Raw genomic sequence first — 20,906 nt, forward strand, 5'->3', positions numbered from 1 at the left:
TCTACTCTACCATCATTCTACATAAAAAGGACTTTATTATTTTTTTAAAGATTTTATTTATTTGAGAAAGTGCAAGAGGGAGAGAGATCAGAGAGGGAGAAGCAGACTCCTCACTGAGCAGGGCCTGACGACGAGGGGCTAGACCCCAGGATCCCGGGATCGTGACCTGAGTCGAAGGCAGTTGCTTAACCGACTGAGCTACCCAGGTGCTCCCAAAAAGGGCTTTAAAGCCTATTTTGGTAATGTTTTCTTATACAGTTTTTTTTACTGGAGGATTCTCACAGTAAGTGTGCAAACCATTGGATAATATCCAAGTAGCCTTTCACTAAAAAATTAGTAAGTGATCAGCATGGCTTATAAGAGGGTGGTATGAATCTGGAAACTCAAGCCCTGGTTCTTCCTCCCGAATTGGAGAAGAAAATAAAATATAAGAAGGGATCAGGAGGGAAGAGGAGGAGGAGGACGTATCTGCCTTTTAGTTTTCAAATTACATAGTTTTGATTCCACTGAAATAAAAGAATATAATTTACTGAGCCTGAGCTATCGTACAGTGATATATGTAATTTGAAATGTATGCTAAACTTCCTAAGAACCTCACCCCATCTACTCCTCAGCTAATTTGCTATAAGTGACTCTACGGTTCTTGTTGACAATTATGATGCCCTTCTAGATTTAGATCCTCTAATTTGTTGTTTCATTCGCTTTATTTCGTGTTTTACCATCAGAAAAGTAAACAAAACATTTTTGTAACGATGTATTAGGCTGTCAAATGCCAGCAATTTAACGGAGCCTTTGATCTTCTACCTGTAAAGAGAAAATATATTTCTCACTGTTCCTTAGGGATTGTTCTTTGCTCTGTGAGGTATAAAAGGTTCACTGTTAATTAGCAACACAGCACATCCAGGAAGGTGATGCTTTTGTAAATGTAACCTTATAGTCAACAAATTCCAAGAGCCAGCATCTGTGAAAGAGCTCCAAACAGGGCCAACCTGAGGGCAAAATGGAAACCATCTACGTTGCTTATGAGAGTTGTGAGCTCATTCCTCGGTGTCAGTCTGCTCTTCTCTAGGCGTGGATTTGGTCTGCGATGCTGGAGGGAGGTGTGGGAGTGCAAGAGAATGTGCGCATGTGCACAGAGCGTTTATAATAATAAATGTCTTGCTGACATTCGAGGCTCCCCTGCTCCTTAGCCCCAGAGCAGCCATCACGGGGTGATCGAGTGAAGTGGGGCAGAGCTCTGGAGCGTGCATGTGCTACACGTATCTGCTTATCTAGAAACATCATTATCAGCCTCTCTCCATTTCCTACCTAAAATGTCAGGATGGGTAGTGAACACAGATACCCACGAATAAGGTTAAAAGAAAAAAAAATCACTACACTAGATATGTCGGTCCTTAAAGAGCAAAACATTACAGGAAAAATTTTAGGGACTTGAAACACTGGCATCTTTTTATTTGCTACAGAATTTTTCTGCCTTCTCAAACATAAATAGCTTCATGTTGTGGCTCCCTATGGGGTCATAAGCTGCTGAAATCATCATTTGGTACCTCTAATAGGAGAAGTAACAACAGCCCAAGTGCCCCCAATGATCACTACCGCCAGCAGGCCTGTTCCATCAGTGCTGCGGGCCTGACACCTTCGCCAGGCTTTTAATTTCATTGTGTAGCTTCCCACGTACTGCACCAAACAGCCAGGACGGCCACTGACATCTACTGCCTAAAACTAAGCCCATCTGCCAAAATGTTTAATACTTAACTACACAGTTTATTTTACAGTGTTCAAGAAACTATTTCCAGGTAGAAAGTGAACTTATTCAGAATCTTGTCTCTGCTTTTCCTTTCCTCTTTACCTGGACTGCTTTCTCCCTTTTGGAGAACTGACTGCCACAGCCTCACCGGTTCTAAACTCCACTTTCCATCCTCTCTAGTCTTAGTGTTTCCTTCCTCAGTCTCTGTCAGAGACCTCCTTCTCCCCAACAAATCCACCATTGGGTCCGTCCAACTCTTCTCTCTCACCTCTCAAGTCAGGCCTTCCACTCAGAGGCACCAATGCCATCCCCAGTTAGGTCCTTTCTACTCTCCACCAGCTACAAGCCCATCTCAGTCGTCATCTCCTCCTCTAGGTGGCACCTGCCACGAGCCATTCACTGTTCCACACCAAGAGACAAAACTGCCTAAGCCACTAGTGTTGATTTTTTCCACTGTAAAGAACTTTATAAAAATACCTGATGTATTTAAGAGAAGGGCTGCGATTCCTCATTCCGATCCGAGGGCCTTACATAAGCTGGCCCTAGTGTCTTTGATCAGTTGCCAACTCCACATCTGGGCACAGACCTGCACTGGCCAGGCTCTCACCGCACTGGGCCTGCTCAAGCAAGCGGGCTCAGGTTCAGGCTGCACCTTCCCATTCCTCCCCCACCCTCTCCTCCGCAATGCCTAAATGCCTCCGCATCCTCCCCATCCTTCCAGGACCCTATTTTGGCATTCGACAGCAGTCAGTTTAGCAGTTTTCATTTTCGGTGTCAAAGTATGAAATCATGTAAGTTCTATGATCCTACTTACACCACAAGTGCAATTTCTGTGAAAGTAGCTATGTGTCCTATGGCTGGTGGGTCCGTTTCTGATCCACAAGGCATACAGCAGACAGCAAAGAGCTGAGGAGTTAGTAGCTTTCAGCTTTGGGTGAGGGAGGCCACTCTCCCAATGGTTCTCTGAACCTGATAGGCTACATCTAATTTTTATCACACACAGGAAATGAAACACAGGAAGATAAAAATTTTAAATAAAGCTTTAGATTAATATCGAGATGTTAAAGAGGTACTTCAGGATGGTAATGGTAATTTTTTAAAAATATGGAGGGTCATTCCTTAAGAAAAAATAGAGACTACCCAATTTCTTTCCCATTAGGGCAACAGAAATTCAAATTAGAATTTCAACTCGGAATGGCTAGGAGTTAATTATTTAGAGTATAGCGAGATAACTGTTAAATTATAATGTGCTCTTCATAAGTGTTCTGAAGCCAGAGATGTTGCCCTACTTTTTGGTGGGTAAAAATAGTCGGGATCTTTGTAACTCTGTGAGAGGCAGTATAGCTTACGTGTTAAGTACACAGAGTCAGGATGCCTGGGCTTCCTGAGTTCAAATCCCACTTCCTTCAGTCTGAGGGATCTTGGACTACTCACGTCTTGCATGCCTCAGATGACTGATCTCTAACATAAGGATAATAATCATACCTACTTCATAGGATCATTAGGAGGATTAAAATGAGAATATGCAAGTAAGTTCTTAGCATTATGAGCACAAAATAAGTACTCAAATATTTACTCTTATTGCTATTAATTTCAAGAGTTGAAGGATCATAGCATAAAGGCATGTTAAAAAATAGTGTTTTCCTTATAGCAACAACTGCGTAGGGAGTTTAAAGATATTACCTTTCAAAACTCACAAAACTTTCAGATGTAAGAAGGCTGTCATGAGGAGTACGTGAGATGAAACACAGAGGACTGGACAAAGTGTCTAGCATCTAGTAACTGCTCAATAAATGGTAGCTATTGTTACAGGAGCAGGTGGTTGACAGAACAAAGCACTTTTTAAAGCACTGCTCCTTAAGATAAACCCAACTATTCCACTAACAGCAAAAAGAGTTACTTTTAAAATTTCAGATTACAATTCGCATGGAAGGAACAGACACATTAAAACCAAGGCTCATGAAAATCTTATCAACACGCAATCCTCTAGTTGTTGTTTTTTTTTTTAAGATTTTATTTATTTATTTGGCAGAGAGAGAAACAGCCAGCGAGAGAGGGAACACAAGCAGGGGGAGTGGGAGAGGAAGAAGCAGGCTCCCAGTGGAGCAGGGAGCCCGATGCAGGGCTCGATCCCAGGACTCTGGGATCACGCCCTGAGCCGAAGGCAGACGCTTAAAAACTGAGCCACCCAGGCGCCCCTCTACACTAGTCTTTAAGAACATCATAGGTCATGGGGCGCCTGGGTAGTGCAGTCCTTAAGCATCTGCCTTTGGTTCAGGGCGTGATCCCTGCGTTCTGGGATCGAGTCCCACATTGGGCTCCTCTGCTGGGAGCCTGCTTCTTCCTCTCCCACTCCCCTGCTGTGTTCCCTCTCTCGCTGGCTGTCTCTCTGTCACATAAATAAATAAAATCTTAAAAAAAAAAAAAAGAACATCATAGGTCAGGTGACTCGCTGTTGTCTTTGGGTTGGCTACTGGAAAGACAATAGCCAAAGGAGTGAGTGACCAGTCTCTACAAAAATTTCAGGGCATATATTCTCTATATCATCCTGGCTCTATTTTTCTCTTTCTTGCTCTCATCTTCCCTTTATCCTATTTTTCATTTCACTAATTTTAAATTTCATTTTGACTTATGTAAAATTGTCAGTTTCTTTGGATATTTTTTTTGGAATGGGGTGGGTAACAAACAAACACAAAAGCATTTGAAAATTACTGGGCTTCTAATTTATACTTTACAAATTTGCTAAGTGAAGTGCACCTTAATTTAAAATTCTAAGCTACAAGAAGTTCTCCTTGGATAATGCTAACTTACTCTTGGCTCACCTGTCCCTACTTCAAATCATTTTCTAATAAATCACTTCAACATATTTTCTACTTCAGAGAAGCAGTGACAGAAACAAGGGTGAATCCCATATATAAATAGTTAATGAACAATCAATCAACAAATGTTGCTTGAGGACCTGCTATATGTTTGGCATTATCTCTGCACTGGTCAGCAAATCAAATCTCCTTTAAAGCATGTTTAGTTGTGGGTCCTGGACTAAGATTCAGTAATAATTAAGGCTTAATGATGACTAAAAACAAAAACTGGGATTGAAAAGTCCATATATGCAATGTCTTGAGTCTAGCTAAACTTGGAATAACAAGAGACCAAGTTAACTAAGACTTTCCGCGTGCAACTTGGAGAAGAGAGAAAAATTATTCACACATGCATAATGCGTACACACACACACACACTCGATGTCCCAGATTTATGTTCTCTAAGGTTTTAACCATGGCACATTCTTTGTCTACCCACGTTTTGGGCAAATGCATCTATTTTCATGGATAATGATTCCAAAATCTTTGTTTTCAATCTTGCCTCATTCTCATTCCCCAAGCTTCAGAATCTCACATCCAACTTTCTGTTAGGCATACCTGAATGTCCTACAGACATTTCAAACTCGTCCTAAATTGAACCTCATTCCAGTCTTCTTTATCCTGGCAATGGGCCCCCTTTTTTCCATATGCTAATAAATGGCTCTTTTATTATGTCTAATCTCTCCATCACCCCTCACTAGAATGTACACTCCACCAGGGCAGGGATCTTTGTTCACTTGATTTACATTCAAGATGTCCCTAGGTATGCCTAGAATGGTGTCTGGCATTTAGTAGATATTAAATAAATGTTTGCCGAGTTAATGAACCTTTCCTCCCATGCCCCCAAAGCTACTCCCTCTCTAATGTTCCTAATATCAGCAAATGAGCCTGGGGAATCATCCTAGATCTTTGCTTCTTTACCTTCAATATAGAACTGCCAATGTTCCTTCCCAGATAGTCTTGTTAACTACCCCTCCTCTCAATGCCTAACACTGATGGTCTAGTTCTTTCCCTGGACATCTCTTACCAAAATGATTTAAAACGGTCATCAGAACTGTCCCTATTTAAATAAGCACACCTCCCTGAAGTCAGATTTTAATGCAAAACTGAGCTTGCCATTCTGCTGCATGAAAACATCACAGGTTCTGTTTTGCCCACGGATAAGTTCAGGCCCCTCCTTGTGGTCTAAGACCTGGACCCAACCTGCACATTTAGCTTCACCTTCTATTACCTCACACCTCAAATTTTCGAAGTCGCTAATGTGAAATTGCTTCTGGTGCCCTGTGCAGCCAGCCTATCCTCATCCCTCCTCACCACTGCCAATTCTCATCTTTCAAGATTCAGTTTGGGGGTCAATTCTTTAAGAAGCCTTCCCTGACCTTCCAAGCTGGCCTAAATGTCATGGCTTTGCATGTTCCCATAGCAACTAACTGAAGGGATATAAAAAATCTAGGCAAACATTTGCAATTAACACTAAAGCCTTATGTTCATATAAGGAGGAAAGGAGTATTCATAAAAACCATAGATGTGATCCACTGGGTAGGCATTTATTTAAGCTCTTAAAATAAGTAATTAGAAAGAACCAGGTTACTTGGTTCCTAATATGTGGTAAAGGAAAGAAATAATCTTTAAAGAATTTTATGAGAAAACTGTAAGCCAGAATAGTCCTTGGTTTCCTGTTCTGACTCAGCAGGTCTATAAGAGTGACACCGGACTTTGATATTCTTCAGCCTCCTGTAGGCTCATGGGGACACTGAGGGCTATATCATGTCGTGAACTGAAGACATCTAATAAATATACATTATTTCCTTGCATTATCTTTCCTTAATTTTATATTACGTTATAATGGAATGACTATGTTGTAATTATGATATAGTACCATTCTAATTAGTTTGTGTCCACTAAATTCAAGCTCCCTATTTTGGGCACAATTGTATTCTGCCCATCCCCCATTCCCCTACATCTCCCACTTGCTCATATAGGATTGATAGAGCAAATGTGGGTATGACACCGTGAGACACATTTTCCTCTGGACCTGTTCAGTTTAATCATTAATTTCAGAAAAGCAAAAGAAATTAACTATTAACCAACCATCACATTTCTTTAAGAACAGTTTCCCCCAAAGAATAATCTATAAATTTAAAGATTTTTTAACCTATATGCTGTGAACTATATTTGAAAGGACTGAGGCACATGTTCACAGGCTTAGTTACCTTAAATTCTGCATATTTGAGGAAACCTTTGATTAATGTACAATTATATCTCTTAAAATGATTTCATTTCAGGAAATATATTTGTAAGTCTCTTACTTAAAAGGAAATGTCTGAGTATGGAAACTAACATCATATGAGTTAGCCGACCTTATCAAAATATGGACTCCTTAGCCTAACAGGTCTGCTTATAAAAATATAAATCCAGTTGACATTACATAATAATGAACTCTCTCTCTCTCTCTCTCTTTTTTTTTCTACAACCTTGTAACTCTTCAGTGGTTTGTGGTAGCTGTGTCTACCAGACACTGCTTGTATACTGAGTATCCAAAGAGGAAATTAGGTTATAAAATAGTGTACTGAATGTAGTCAGTTCTCTTCATCGAGGGATCACAAAATAAAATACATGAGATGAAACTAATGGCAATTTACAGTTGGAAAGACTGGGATAGTAAAAACTCAGACTAGAATTAGAAGTTGCGGATTAGGAGGCCAAAGACCTGCATAAATTCTCGGGCCAGTTTCATTGCTAATTTACTGATTTGGCGGGAAGTCATTTAGCCTCAGCTGCTCTCATGCCCCATGTCCACATTCATGTGTACCTTCAAACATGTATTTGGGGGCTACCAAACATCCAGAGTCTTGCTAGGTTCTAGAGAGAAAGCTCTGTCCTCCCCTAAAGACATCTATCTAACAGAGGAGCTCAAAGTTCAGTTGATGGCTCTTCATATTTTCTTTACTATGCAACTTCCAAACGTGAGACCGCCCCCATCAGTGACAGAGGGTCATTACGAGGGTAAATCTCAACAGTCCAGGCCACATTGGAACACGAGGGACGGCTTCTCCAGAAAATTTTGGCAGACCCTCCGTTATCCCCATTTCCCCCACATGCCCTTTGAGAACTTTTGAGAACTGCTAGTCTAGGAGGATCTTACAACCTCCGAGGGCAGCTCTATGAAGAAAAATAACATGTGACGGAAAAATAAAGATCTAATGAAGAAAAGACAAAAACCTAACAGTGCCACGTTATTGTACCATTTACATATCTGTCTGCAAAGACATTAAGCAGAGAATTACAGCATTTGATCCTAGGGAATCTAATATTAAAATAAAGATCTAATATTTTGATGTACTTTGACTTATAAAATTGGCAAAAATACTTTGTTTTCATTTAATTTTTCTTAGTAGGTAGGGCAATACTACTTTTCCTATTTAGATATAAAGAAATGGAGGCCCAGGCAAATTAAATAACTTGCCTTAATGTCACACTTAGCGAATCGCAGAGCCAGAAATTAAAACTAAATCTTTTGACCCTCAAACCAGTCCGGTTTCTACCCAAGGGAAAACCCTACTTAAAAAAAATAAATGTATAAATGCTTATTCTTTTTCTTTTTAAGACAGAAAGGTCCTGACAAACCTTCAAGGCAAATAAGCAATTCAAATTTAAAAACAAAATTATAAACTTCCATTTGTAAGGTACAATAATATGGCCCTTAACTGACATTATTACAAAATAAGGTGTTCTGGATGAAACTTCTAAGGATTTTTATATTAAATGTTTAAGATGAAAAAATAAGCACATATATACATCCCATTAAACAGAATACAAAGAACATAATTTAATAATTTATACTCTTACAAAATGATTTTCAGTCTCCCTACATAGTTATCACTACACTATTATAACCAACCTTTAGAGTAGAGTGCCTTGGGGCATAAAGCCTTAAACCAGTAAACTTGAGCTCAGATTGCTACATTTTTCCTCTTGTCTCCACTCTAGTGGTCACTTCCGGTTTGCTCTGTCTTTGGTGTGGTTAGCTCTCTTCAGCTTCACTAACTCCCCTCATCCCAGATCCCTCTATCCACTGCTGCTTGGAATTCTCTGCTTTTGTAATCTAAGGATGAGCTTCAGGTTATCAGGGAAAGCCAGAAAACAAACTTAGTAAATATGCAAATTTAAAAACACATACACGTTCGCATATGTGTATGAACAGACATCCGCAATCACCCTTACATATTGGGTCTTCTCAATGCTTACATCACTCCCTTCATTATCACCAGGCAGGCATGAACGAATGACATACAGGGTAGGATTTCCATGAACTTGAGAATTATAGAAAATGAACTAGATCGTGAGATTTAGAGTCATGAGTTGTTAGGTTGGGTCTAGTGTGGAGTCCTAAGACTTTAATACGGGTCTGAGTTTTTGGCCTTATGATTTTGAATAGATTAGTAGACTGGGTCTGATCCCAATTGTCTTCATATGTAAAAGAGGAATAAAAAAATCTATATACCATAATTTGATAACTAGTGCCTCAAACTATATAAAGTATTATAAAAACAATTTATTAAATCAAAAAGTTCTGATACGAAGATAATCTAATTTCTCATATATTCTCTCTCTCACACAGGATAAAACAGTAAAGAAATACAAATACAAAATAAAAACAAGTTCTCACTCTCATGAAGTTTACAATCAAAATTTATAGCCTTGTTTCATTCAGGTGAGCTTTAAAATCGTAATTCCCCCACCCCCCAAAATAGGGACTAAACTGTACTAACAGAAGTCTTAAAAGGGTTTCATTATCCAGTATTGATTAGCTTTCCAATGAAAGAAAAAGATGTAGGGCTTTTCCTTATTTATTTATACCTTAGTTACAAAAACACTTCTTTCCTCAGTTACTTCCATAGAAATGATTTAAAACAAAAATTAAGCAAAACCTTTGGGAAAACCTTTTGCTTCAGAAGCAGAGAAGTGCAGGTGCCATAACCAGCCTCAACCTGGGTCCTGAAATGAAAGCTGACCCAGATGCAGGCCACACAGAGGGTCCCTCTCCAAACACCCTTTTCCACACTGCTTTATTTTTACATATCGCCTTACTTTGTTCAGGAGGGAGTCCTTACATTGGAAGGTATAGAGTGGCATTAGGACAGAGGCAGTTTTACCTATTTATCTTCTACTGAGCCAATCATCGAGTTAAGGAAAGAGAAAAGGGAGTGACAGGGGAGGAAAGTCTGAAAAAATAAATTGATTTCAGTATCGTACACATTTATTTTCCAGGAATCAGTCTCCTGGTAACAGGATCCATTTTTTCCTATGGGAAATACTCTTCCCCACTCTTGGTCTAGATAGATTAGGTTGGCCAACTCCAGCTAGAAGGAGCCTGTCAGATCACTGCACTGGTTCAGAGGGAACATGGGAGCCAGGTGCAGTCTTAGGAGATTTAACTGGGGACTTTTATAAGAACAGTTGGGAACAGAGAACCTCTTTTTCATGAGGTCCTGGTGGCTGTCTCATCACCATGAGAGAGCCTGGACAAGAGTAGAGCCAGGGCAAAGTCAAGGAGGGGGGAGGATGGGACTGAGTTCTAACCACCTGGCTTAAGACCATGGCCTGTCTGAAGCCAAGCCTACAATAGGGCTTTAGAGTTATGTGAACCAATGAATTTCCACTAGTGCTTAAGACAGTTTGTGTTGAATTTTCTGTCACCTGTAACCAAGAGCCCATATTCTGCTAAAGAAATACAGAATTCCTATTACCAATTCAATGCCGGGTTTGGGGACTATTAAATAATTAATAGTGTAAATAATGTAAAATCACGTAAAATTAATTAAAGAACATGAAATCAATCCCAGAAGCTCAGAAATAACTACTTGGTCAGTTTTTGCATCCAAAACATTTCCTCGTGGTCACCAGCAAAACAGATGAAGCATTCAAGTACTTTACCCCTAGGTCTCTGAAGCACTGATCCATCTCTCGAAAACTGTCCTGAGAACTAAATCTACAGGAGTCTTAATGTGGAACTCCCTGGTGAAATCGCTGTCAATTACACTGGTAACGCTGCTGTTTATAGCAAAAATTCTACACTTTCACCAGTCATGTCGTCAACATTAATAAAACCATCTGGACTAAGTCTGATGTTAATTCATTGCTTATAAGTGAGGATGCAGGGGGGGCAAAAACAAACTAAAAGACTACTTCTCCTGAGGAAGTACAATTACGTGGACAGAAGCAAAAGCTAGCCTAAATACACCTAGAGAACTACAGTCAGATGTCTAATTTAACTTCCTGGTTTGGAAAACCTTCAGTTAGAACAAAGGCAGGACATTAGCAGGGACCTGGAATATGAAGCAGCTGCTAAATGGAATTATTCTGTATGGAACTCAAATTACAGACACGATTCTGATATTAATGTTTTACTTTGCCACGAACACATATATTTTATGCGGAAACACAGAAAAGATATGATGCATTCTATGCGTACCTAGTAAAAATGCTTTGCACATCATGCAAATTAAGTTTATGGAGAATTATTTTTCTAAGGCTAACTGAAAAACAAACAAAAACAAAAACTTCTTTTTGATTGATCGCAGTTCCCCATGTCAAATCTTGCCCATTAAACAGTGCTCAGTGGAAAATCTTCAGGTGGTTTTTAGGTAAGACATTATTTCTATTTATCACGGACAGACTGCCTCAAAGACATTTTTGAATTATTTCCCAATAATGATTTAGCGTTAACTATGCAAGTAAACTACACCCTAGGAAAGGAACTGTGAAAAGGAACACGCACATGAACATTTACCTTCCACTGCTCTTTTGAAGAACACTTTGCAGCTGCCACAGGTTACTACCCCATAATGACATCCTGAAGCCTCATCCCCACACACCAAACATATTTTGGAAGGTCTTGAAGATCCAGTAGAAACACTTCGTAAAGTAGAGCTGAGGAGAGAAATCAAGATTTAAATAAATACACTGTAGGAGCACGTTTGATATGCTGTATAGCTTAGCTCAAAATTTATCAATACTCATGGTTTCATAAATGAATTCAGTATTTAATGGTCACGTACGCGACTTAGAAAATGAAGGTAAAACCCTATCAATGGAGGAATGCTATTCAGAATTCTGTATAGCAAAGCGAAGCCTTTTCTTGGTACCAATAAATAATAATCACGTATATGCTTCTTTTTTCCCATTTTTTTAAGGTTTGGGAGAACTGACAATTATTATTGTAATTTTAAAAAGATTTTATTTATTTATTTGACAGAGAGAGAGAGAGGGCACAAGCAGGGGAAGGGGCAGAGGGAGAAGCAGGCTCCCCGCTGAGCAGAAAGCCCAATGTGGGGTTCAATCCCAGGACCCTGGGATCATGACCAGAACCGAAGGCAGATACCTAACTGACTGAGCCACCCAGGTGGCTCCGGCCCCTATTTTTGAGAAAGTTGACCAGAAAATATTATTTGTATTCTAGGTGGGCAGGGAAGAGAAGAATCTTGAGCTGAGTCATCAGGGAAGTACTTTTGGTTTCACAGAACTATTACAATACTTTACTCTCTTCACCCAGACTCAGGTTATGTATCTCAGTTACGCCAGATAAAAAACTCTCCCATTTCCAAAACAATCCACTAATTAAAATTTAAAAATTCTTGCCTCTACTGCCAGCAATTTTATCCCTTCAAGTTTCTGCATTTTTTTCATGTTACATCTTATTTAGGTATGTTTAAATCACTACATTTTGCTTACTAATCTGAAGGGACATACTCAATACTTAAAAAAAAAAAGCCATATATAGTAAATATCTCATGTATCTTTCTAGTAAGAAACTGAAGGGTTCTGGGCATCAGTTTTTAGGGACAAATTTAACCCTTTAAACAAAAATCTAGATGAATGCTTTTAAAGGGGATCTTCTATATATATTGTGATATACATTAATTACACTGCTAGTTAATGGCACAGCTTAAACGAAACAGTTTGAAGGAATCCCAGTTCAGCAACAGACATGTTCTGAGCAGGCAGAAGGCGATGTTACTTATTCCTAGTCCTCATACATTTATTGAATACCTACCTGCAGGTCCTTGCAAGGTACTGAGGAAATAAATACCCCAACCCAGTCTCTGTCCTTCAGTTAGTGGGGACATGAACTATTATGGTGAGCGCTATGGTGCCAGGTAGTATGGTGGCACAGGCTGGGAAGGCTGGGGGCAAATGCCAGTCAGGAAACACTTCCCGAAAGGTGACTATTAAACTGAATGTGGAAGCACCACTGGTTGAGAGCCGGACCAAGAAAAGGGGCAGGGGAAGCAGAAAGTGCAATGACTCGGAGAAATGCCAGCTGGACATGTTCAAAGAACTGAGCAGACTTCTTGTATGTCACCACCATCACCTTGCTGTCACGACATGTCTCCATGTGCAGCAGCAGGAATGTGTGGAAAAGACTCACAGAAAACATAGTAAAAGGCTAGAATGGTTATATTACAGTGATGCTTCTTCTGTTTTCCCAATTAGCTAAAATGTAATAATAATTCTGACCTGGTAATTAAAAAAAAAAAAGGTTTGAACTATTAACTATGCTCTCACCAAAAGCAGGAGAAGGAACAAAATATTCAGCTGCTGGAGCACTGCAGCATGACTGACTAGGAAAACGACTTCTTAAATCAAGGACTGAAACAATGTTCCCCAAAGTTGTTTCTCCTTCTGAGAGAAGTGCTCTTTATTATTTTTATTAGTGTCCTTTGACTTCTTTATGGCCTTCAAAACATTCCATTTCAGCACCAGTAACTTCTTGAGCATATTGGCCAGTGAAACTCAATCCATGCTCTGTCTGACTCTCTCACACTTTACAGGGAAATACCTTGACTTCCTAAACAATTAGAATGTAACTTACAATCATCATTAACATGTAACTGCTTTTTCTTTTTTTTTTTTTAAGATTTTATTTATTTATTTGACAGAGAGAGACAGCCAGCGAGAGAGGGAACACAAGCATGGGGAGTGGGAGAGGAAGAAGCAGGCTCCCAGTGGAGAAGCCCGACGTGGGGCTCGATCCCAGAACGCCGGGATCACGCCCTGAGCCAAAGGCAGACGCTCAACGACTGCGCCACCCAGGCATCCCGTAACTGCTTTTTCACAACTACTAGCATCTGTGGGACTTGTATTTCATGTGTTTTGAGAGCCTTGATCTTGGTCCTCAAATTTAATAATCTCTTGACTTCAGTCTTTGTAACTCTCTTCTATCCATATTCACTTTCTCTGTGATCTCTATGTCCAGGACTTCCAAATGTTTTCTCCAGCCCAGACACCTTCCTGGAATTTCTGACCCATTTATCCGACTGCCTGACGTGTCCATTTGAGTGTCTGAGGTGCACCTCAAACTTAACACGTCCATAAAGTTGCTGATCTTTTTCCCGCTCCTCCTACAGACAGACTGCGTCATTTCAGTTAATGGCAACTGTTTGGGCTGAACTCTGTCATTTCCAAAATTCCTGTGTTGAAGTCCTAGCCCCTAAGACCTCAGAGTGTGACCTTTTCTCGGGACTAGGGTCATAGCCGATACAATTAGTTAAGATGAGAGCATTCTGGAGTAGGGTGGGCCCCTTTTCCAATATGACTGGTGTTCTTACTAAAAAGTGGAAATTAGGACACAGACACACACACACACAAGGAGAATGCCATGTGAAGATAAAGGCAGTGATGCTTTTACAAGCCAAATAACACCAAAGATTGCCAGAAAATCACCAGAAGCTAGGAGACTGATATGGAACAGATTCTTGCTCAAGCCTTCAGAACGGAGCAACCCTGCTGATATGTTAATCTCGGACTTGGGGCCTTCAGACCCCTGAGACAATACATTTCTGCTGTTTAAGTCACCTGGTTTGTGGTCCTTTGTTGCTGCAGCCCTGGCAAACGAATACAGCCACTTGGACTCATCTCTGTTTACTTTTCCCCCAATCTGTTAAATTCTCTTCACTTTGCCTTCAGAATACATCCAGATTGTGCTCACTTCCCACATCTCCTCTGGAATAACTAGCCCAAGCCATCAACACCTCTTCCCTGGGATTTACAAAAGCCTTCTAGCTGATCTTCCTGTTTGTCCTTGCCCCCTTCCTTCCCCTGTATCCACAATGATCCTTATTCACTCCTTTGCTCAAAACCATCCAGGGGCTTTCCCTCCCACTCAAAGAAAAAGTCACAGTTACCCATGTGACCGTAGGGCCAGAATCCGGCCTCCCAGACTTCTCTAACCTGCCTTGCTTGCCTACACCTTCAGCAACACTGGTCTCCCCACCAGCCCCCAAGCCCACCATGTGTGCTCCCACCTCAGGGCCTTTGTGCTTGCTGTCCCCTCTTCACCTACATATCTACAGAGTCCCCTCCTTCCCCTCCTTCAGGGCTTCATCCAAATGTTACCTTCTCAGTCAGGCCTTCTCTGACTATGCTATGAAAATATCCCCTTCTTCAGGACCCTCTAGCCCCTTTCTGCTTTCCTTTTCTTCCTAGACCATATCACCGTCTAATGCATTGTCCACTTTACTTCTGTACTGTTTATTGTCTTCCACATCCACATAAGAAAGTAAACTCAAGAGGAGCCGGGATTTTCTTCTGCTATCTACCATTGTGTCCCTAGTGCCTATAACAGTAGCCGGTGCAGAGCAGATCCCCAGTCAGCACTTGAATAAATGAGTAATTTCGAATAACTGGCACCGCCACGACAGGTATCAAAAAACCCAGCACAGCGTCAATTCTGAAGTCCTACTACATTCCTTATATAAAGGAATGAGATTTGTTTTTAACTGTCTTGAGAGGGAAAAGCCTGCATGGAACCAAATTAAGAGAAGTTGAAAGAAAGTCTAGCATTAAAAAGACACATTGTGAATCCAAATTAAAACAATTTTCTTTAATTATAAAATTAAAGCAAACCTGAGTGATTTTTCCCTCTTGTTCACTACCACGTTTCAGCGACACCAGAGCCGATGTGCCGCTGCACGCCGCTCGCAGCCCTCTGCCTCCCGGGTCTCTGCCGCACTGCACCGAGCCGGCCCTCCTTCACACGCCGCCTCTGTTTTTCAGACTCCTCAGTTTCTAGATCAGCAATGTAGCTTTTCTTTGGACCTCGACCCTTGGCCACCTTTTTTTCCCCCCCTTATTTCTGTACTTTATCCCTTAATGATCTCATCACTCTCCCAGCTCCAGTAGCTCTCTTGGTGACTGACTTCCCAAATCTCCGTATCTGGCTCCAACCGCTCCCCCATGTCCAACTGCCTGTTTTCACTTCCTTTACATAACAGCTCTGTCTCTGCATTCTACGAGCTTCTGGAAGGGTCCTGCCATCTGCGAACCTCTCAGGGTGAAACCCTGGACTCCTCCCTAACTGTCAAATCTAACAGTTACCAGGTCAGCTCTTCGGCCTCACCGGCTGCGGTGAACATGGTACCAGGCCCCTGTCACTTACTTTTGAAGGGTTCCTCCCTGACACCAGCCTCTCCTCCCTCCAACACCTCCTCCAGTAGCTGAGAAATCATTTTCCTGTTTAAGAGTTCTGACTGTATGACTTCCATTGCTTCCCCCCGCCCACGAATGATGACCTCGGTAGGACAGCTAAGTCTTCTTTCCCCTCCCAACCTTCCCTGCAGGCCCGCACATGTGCCCAGCCTCATCCCAGCCACATGAGGACACCCCTGCTGTGTGCCCACCTGCACAACCCAGCTTCCTCTCCCCTGCTCTCACTCTTGGCAATGCATCTATCCTTCCAGGGCTTCGGTGTTCTCCCAGCTGCAAGCACCCCTCGCCCTCCTCCTGAGTCACTCCAGCACTTGGCTGCCCCCACCCCCTCTTTCAGCAGTCCTCACTTCCGCCTTACATTAGTGACTTGTGCACTTATCCTAATCCCTTAGGGCAAAAACCTTGTCCTGTGCATCTCTGTGCTCTCTGGTGCCATTAGTGCGGGGGTGCTACTATTTATTGAATGAATGAAATCGCACTCCTAATCTCATTACAGTAGAACATAAATTTCCAAAACGCGATCATACAGAAGGCAAATTAATGAGGCCAAGGTTACAGGTTCAATTCCCATGCGGTTCATTTAACTTTGCACAGAGAAAAAGAGAGGGGAGAAAACATCCAGGGACACAGATTACTCTCAAAAGCTCAGCCAGCTGTCTCACAAACATATGGATTATTAACACAGAAGACAGGCCGCAAAGAGTGGATGGGTCAGGAAAATACCAGTCTCCACTGACACTTTATCATGCGGATATCTTTGAGCCTGAAATATGGCACATGTTGGGAAGTTATATATGTAGTTTTAAGCAATACATCAGTACCTTTTAGAAGGGGGAGGGTAGAGAAGGAAAAGGGGAAAAAAGAAAGCAGGAAGGGAAGGACAGATAGGCAGACCTTGAACTCACTTCTTTGACACGAGTGTTATCAAAATACAAAGCTTACTTAAGTGATTCTGTATGTTAGAATTCAACTTTATAGTATAGTCTATTTACTAGGCATCTGCATAGGATACGAGGTCCAGACAGTAGGGCCAGATATTCAGGGGCAAAGGCAGGAACAGAGGCTCAGACTCCAGTTCCAGCTCAGCCATTTCCTGGCCAAACCTTAGTAAAACCACCTCTCTTCTTTGGACCATAATTCTCATCATAACAAGGCTAAATAGGAAATCTCTAAGATTCTTTTCAAGATATTCTTTTAAGACAAAGGTGGATACAAAAGATAAATGGGACAGCCTGTCCTGATCAAGTTTTATACAAATCAAATTTCAAGCTCAAATTAAAGACAATGTATTATACGCCACAAATAACCATCATTTGATCTAGATCAAGCATAAAAACATCTCCATGGAACAAGTATTCTTTCTAGAACAGCTAATCACATGGCACTTAAAACTCTCTTACATCTACATGATTGCATCTCTGCTGATTTTGGTTAAAATTCCTTTATAAATGTACGCATTAAAATGGTACGCTACCCCCTAAAGACAATTTTAGCATTGACAAGTTAGGAAAAAACAACCCAAACTGATAATTTTTGGTCTTAGTAATCAAAGAAACATTGTCCACAAAAAGAAGTTTATAAGCAACAAAGGGAGTTAGTTCATAGGATTTCATTCAAATGTTAAAATATTATAAAGCAGAAATCTATGAACATTATATTTCCGTTTGTAAAGACAGTGTCTCTTTTAGGGAAATACAAGAGGAAGCTATTTTTAGTACCAAAAATAATAATCCTCATGACCCAGTGAAGAGATTGAAGACATTAATCAAAGGTTCAAGATGCATGCTAGTTTTGGTGACATTTGGAAGGGGATACACTAGCCAATCATCAAAAACATTCCCTGAGATGGTGGGATGTTTAGGAAGAAGCAGTAAGAAGCTATGTGAGAAAAATGATTTTTAGTGATCAAAACATGACTGGCAAACTAAGCAAAACAGAACAGAACAAAACAAAACAAAACAAAAAAACATGACTGGAGAAAGCAGCTCACTGAGAAACTAATGTACCAGCTCTCAGAAACTTTATAACAATTACAGAACAACACAGTAATGGCTAATCCACTGTTCAGTGAACTGAAATTGCTTCATATGAAAATACTGTCTCGTTTCTTAAACTCACTCAATATGAATTAAAGAAACCTATCTTTTGTACTGTCACGTAATCAGATATATGTTTCCACCGTCACCACCAGCTGCTAAAAAGATCTTTTCCATGTGTAATTAACTCTAGCATTCAGTCAGCTATCCAGAGCAGGGTGAGAATTTGAGGAATGTACAAACAATACTTCAATAAGCATCCTTGTATCTGAACATGCTGGTGTGTTTAAATCACTCAGTAATTAAGCAATTCACTGAAGGCCTACTGTAGGCACCACTGTGATGAATAGAGAGAAGGTTCCTGTTGCTGTGGAGTTTCTACTGCAAAAAGAGAGACAATACAGAAGTAAGCGAACAACTGCAGAGAGGGATAAGTGCTATTAAGAAATGACAGACTGAGACTGGATGGGGTGGTGGCACATAGGATTCTTTAGAAAGGTAGCCTGAGAAGATTATCTTTGGGGACATTGGAATGACAACGTAGCCAGCTACGGGAAGCTGCCAAATAAAGGGAGAAATAAGTGCAAAGTCCCTGAGACAGGAATGAATGTGAAATGTTCCAGCGACAGAAAGGAGGGCATTGTGGCTAAAGTGCAGGCAACAAGGAGGAAGGGGAGATGGAATATGGGATGTAAGGCCCAAAGAGAGGGCAGAGAAGGACTCAAAGGCTATGGTAAGGAGTCAGAACACTATTCTGAATGTCATCAGGAGTGATGCGAATATTGACGTGTTTTGAGCAAGAGGGGAACACGACCTGATTGACACGACCTGATGACTGTTGCGTGGAGAACGGACTGGAGGAGTAGGTGGTTTTGGAATCAGGGAGGACAGCAAAGGAGACTCCAGTAATGCCCCGGTCAGGGCAGGATAATGGCTTCTACAGATTAAGCTTAAAGCAGTAAAGACACTAAGAGAGGACTCTTTTTTTTTTTCTTTAAAGTTGATAGCACTGACAGATTTGAGAATAATTGGATGGCAGTGCTATTAATATATAAGATAGGGATGAAGACAGGGTGGGCGGGGTAGGGAGAGTTTGTTTTGGATCCCACAGAGGTAGGTATTGGTATGTTATATTCTCTTTTTGTAAATAATATAATAACAATTAATTAAATGGTAGTTTACTCATAGGAAAAATGGGGGTGCTCTATATCAGGTTTACCTAAGCTTTCTGGGCCAGTTTCCTCAGCCATAAAGTAGTAAAACAAAGCTTCTACCTTATATTACTCCATATATGTAGGAGCTCTAAGAACAGTGACACATCTTCAGTGTTATTTAAATTCTGGTGATAATTAATCAGTGTTACTGCAGGATCATTATCCTTAACAGTGATGGCCATAGTAGTCAAACTACAGATAATGCCGCTTTTCTCTATTACATTTTTCTGTACTGCTTTTAACTTATATAAGCAGGTATAACATTGGTAAGCAGCAGAAGAAAAGGTTTTTTAAAATATACTATATAATAGTGGTACTACAATAGCCATATTGTGTATTTACTGCACACAGCGTTTTGTGTGCATATGAATTTAAGTATTTCTTGTAAGCATTCTAGTTCCTCTCATGTCTGTGATGTGCAAGTTGGGAACTGCCACATTAGATCATTAGAATAAACAACCAGAGATTCAAATATATTTTTATGCAAAGAACACTGAATCTAAGAAACGTAAGTTTCTAGAGAACACTCAAAAAAAAAAAACAAAAACCTTTTAAGAGCATATATCAACCTTTAACAACTGGTTTACTAAAATCCTATTTTCACCTACCCATAAAATATGCAAAAAAAAAAAAAAAAACCCAAACAAACAATTTCTTCTTGCTTTGATAAACATATATTTTGAATCACCTTATTTAATCTGGGGTATCTCATTCTACTTTCTTCATTATCTGGAGGAATATTTGGGAGTTATTCTTGCAGTATATTTTTCTTTATGGTGTTATCTTTGATGATAAATGAATCATTAATTTTGGGGGGGTAAATAGGGTTCATCCTCCTAAGTCACAATTCATGATGTGCCACAGATAGGAATTTAAAAAAAAACTGGTATCATATCTTATAATCTCGTGTGAAGGTTATAAAGTTACCCAACACAGAAAATTCAAGGATATAATTAGCTTGGAAAATGAAAATTTAAAGCACAGCTATGGCTGATCAGTCTTTTCCAATTGACTTTTTTGTTTGTTTTCATAATAGCTTATACCATTAATAATATTAGAGTGGCTTTGTTTAATGAGATATGTATTTTCTACACTCTAAAGTTCATTCGAATGAAGGAAATTTGCCCATAAAAGACTTAAAATAAAAATCAAGAAAGCACAGCTTCAACATACCAGAAAAATATCTTGACATAGATCTAAAAGAAAAGAAAGGTAGAAATATTTTGGATCACAGCAAACTGATGCCCAGACTACTATGTGTAGAATTTCATTTTAAAAATAAGGATCTATGTTAAGAGGGCATTTGAGTAACTTTTTCTCCTTAAACTACGGCTAGACAAATTAGCATTTGATCAAAATTTGCAAAACCTATTTTTGGAAAATAGGCAAAAATATTTAAATCTAGATTAAAATGTACTTTCTAACAAAACAAAGAAAGCAGTCAAATGTAATTATAGGCCACTGTATTATTAATGAATCATTTTAATCATATGAGTTTTACTAAATACAAGCTATGTGAAAGTCCTTCTGAGAATACCAAGATAACAAATGGCTTCTACTC

The 20,906-nt window shown here is 40.1% G+C and overlaps 1 protein-coding gene across 6 annotated transcripts in view; it reads right to left on the reverse strand.

Moving 5' to 3' along the window:
* NR3C2 (nuclear receptor subfamily 3 group C member 2) overlaps positions 1–20,906 on the reverse strand; it is a 323,767-nt gene that overhangs the window by 153,309 nt on the left and 149,552 nt on the right. For 5 of the 6 annotated variants that reach the window (XM_087866499.1, XM_087866500.1, XM_087866498.1 and 2 more), the window contains exon 3: positions 11,387–11,538. In XM_087866499.1, the coding sequence (XP_087722625.1) occupies positions 11,387–11,538 (152 nt within the window). The remainder of the gene's footprint in view (positions 1–11,386; positions 11,539–20,906) is intronic. The other variant, XM_045798862.2, reaches the window with a different exon arrangement.

The sequence above is a fragment of the Ursus americanus genome, chromosome 13, assembly GCF_024610735.1.
Source record: "Ursus americanus isolate L20-20 chromosome 13, mUrsAme1.1.p, whole genome shotgun sequence".
Lineage (NCBI taxonomy): Eukaryota > Metazoa > Chordata > Mammalia > Carnivora > Ursidae > Ursus > Ursus americanus.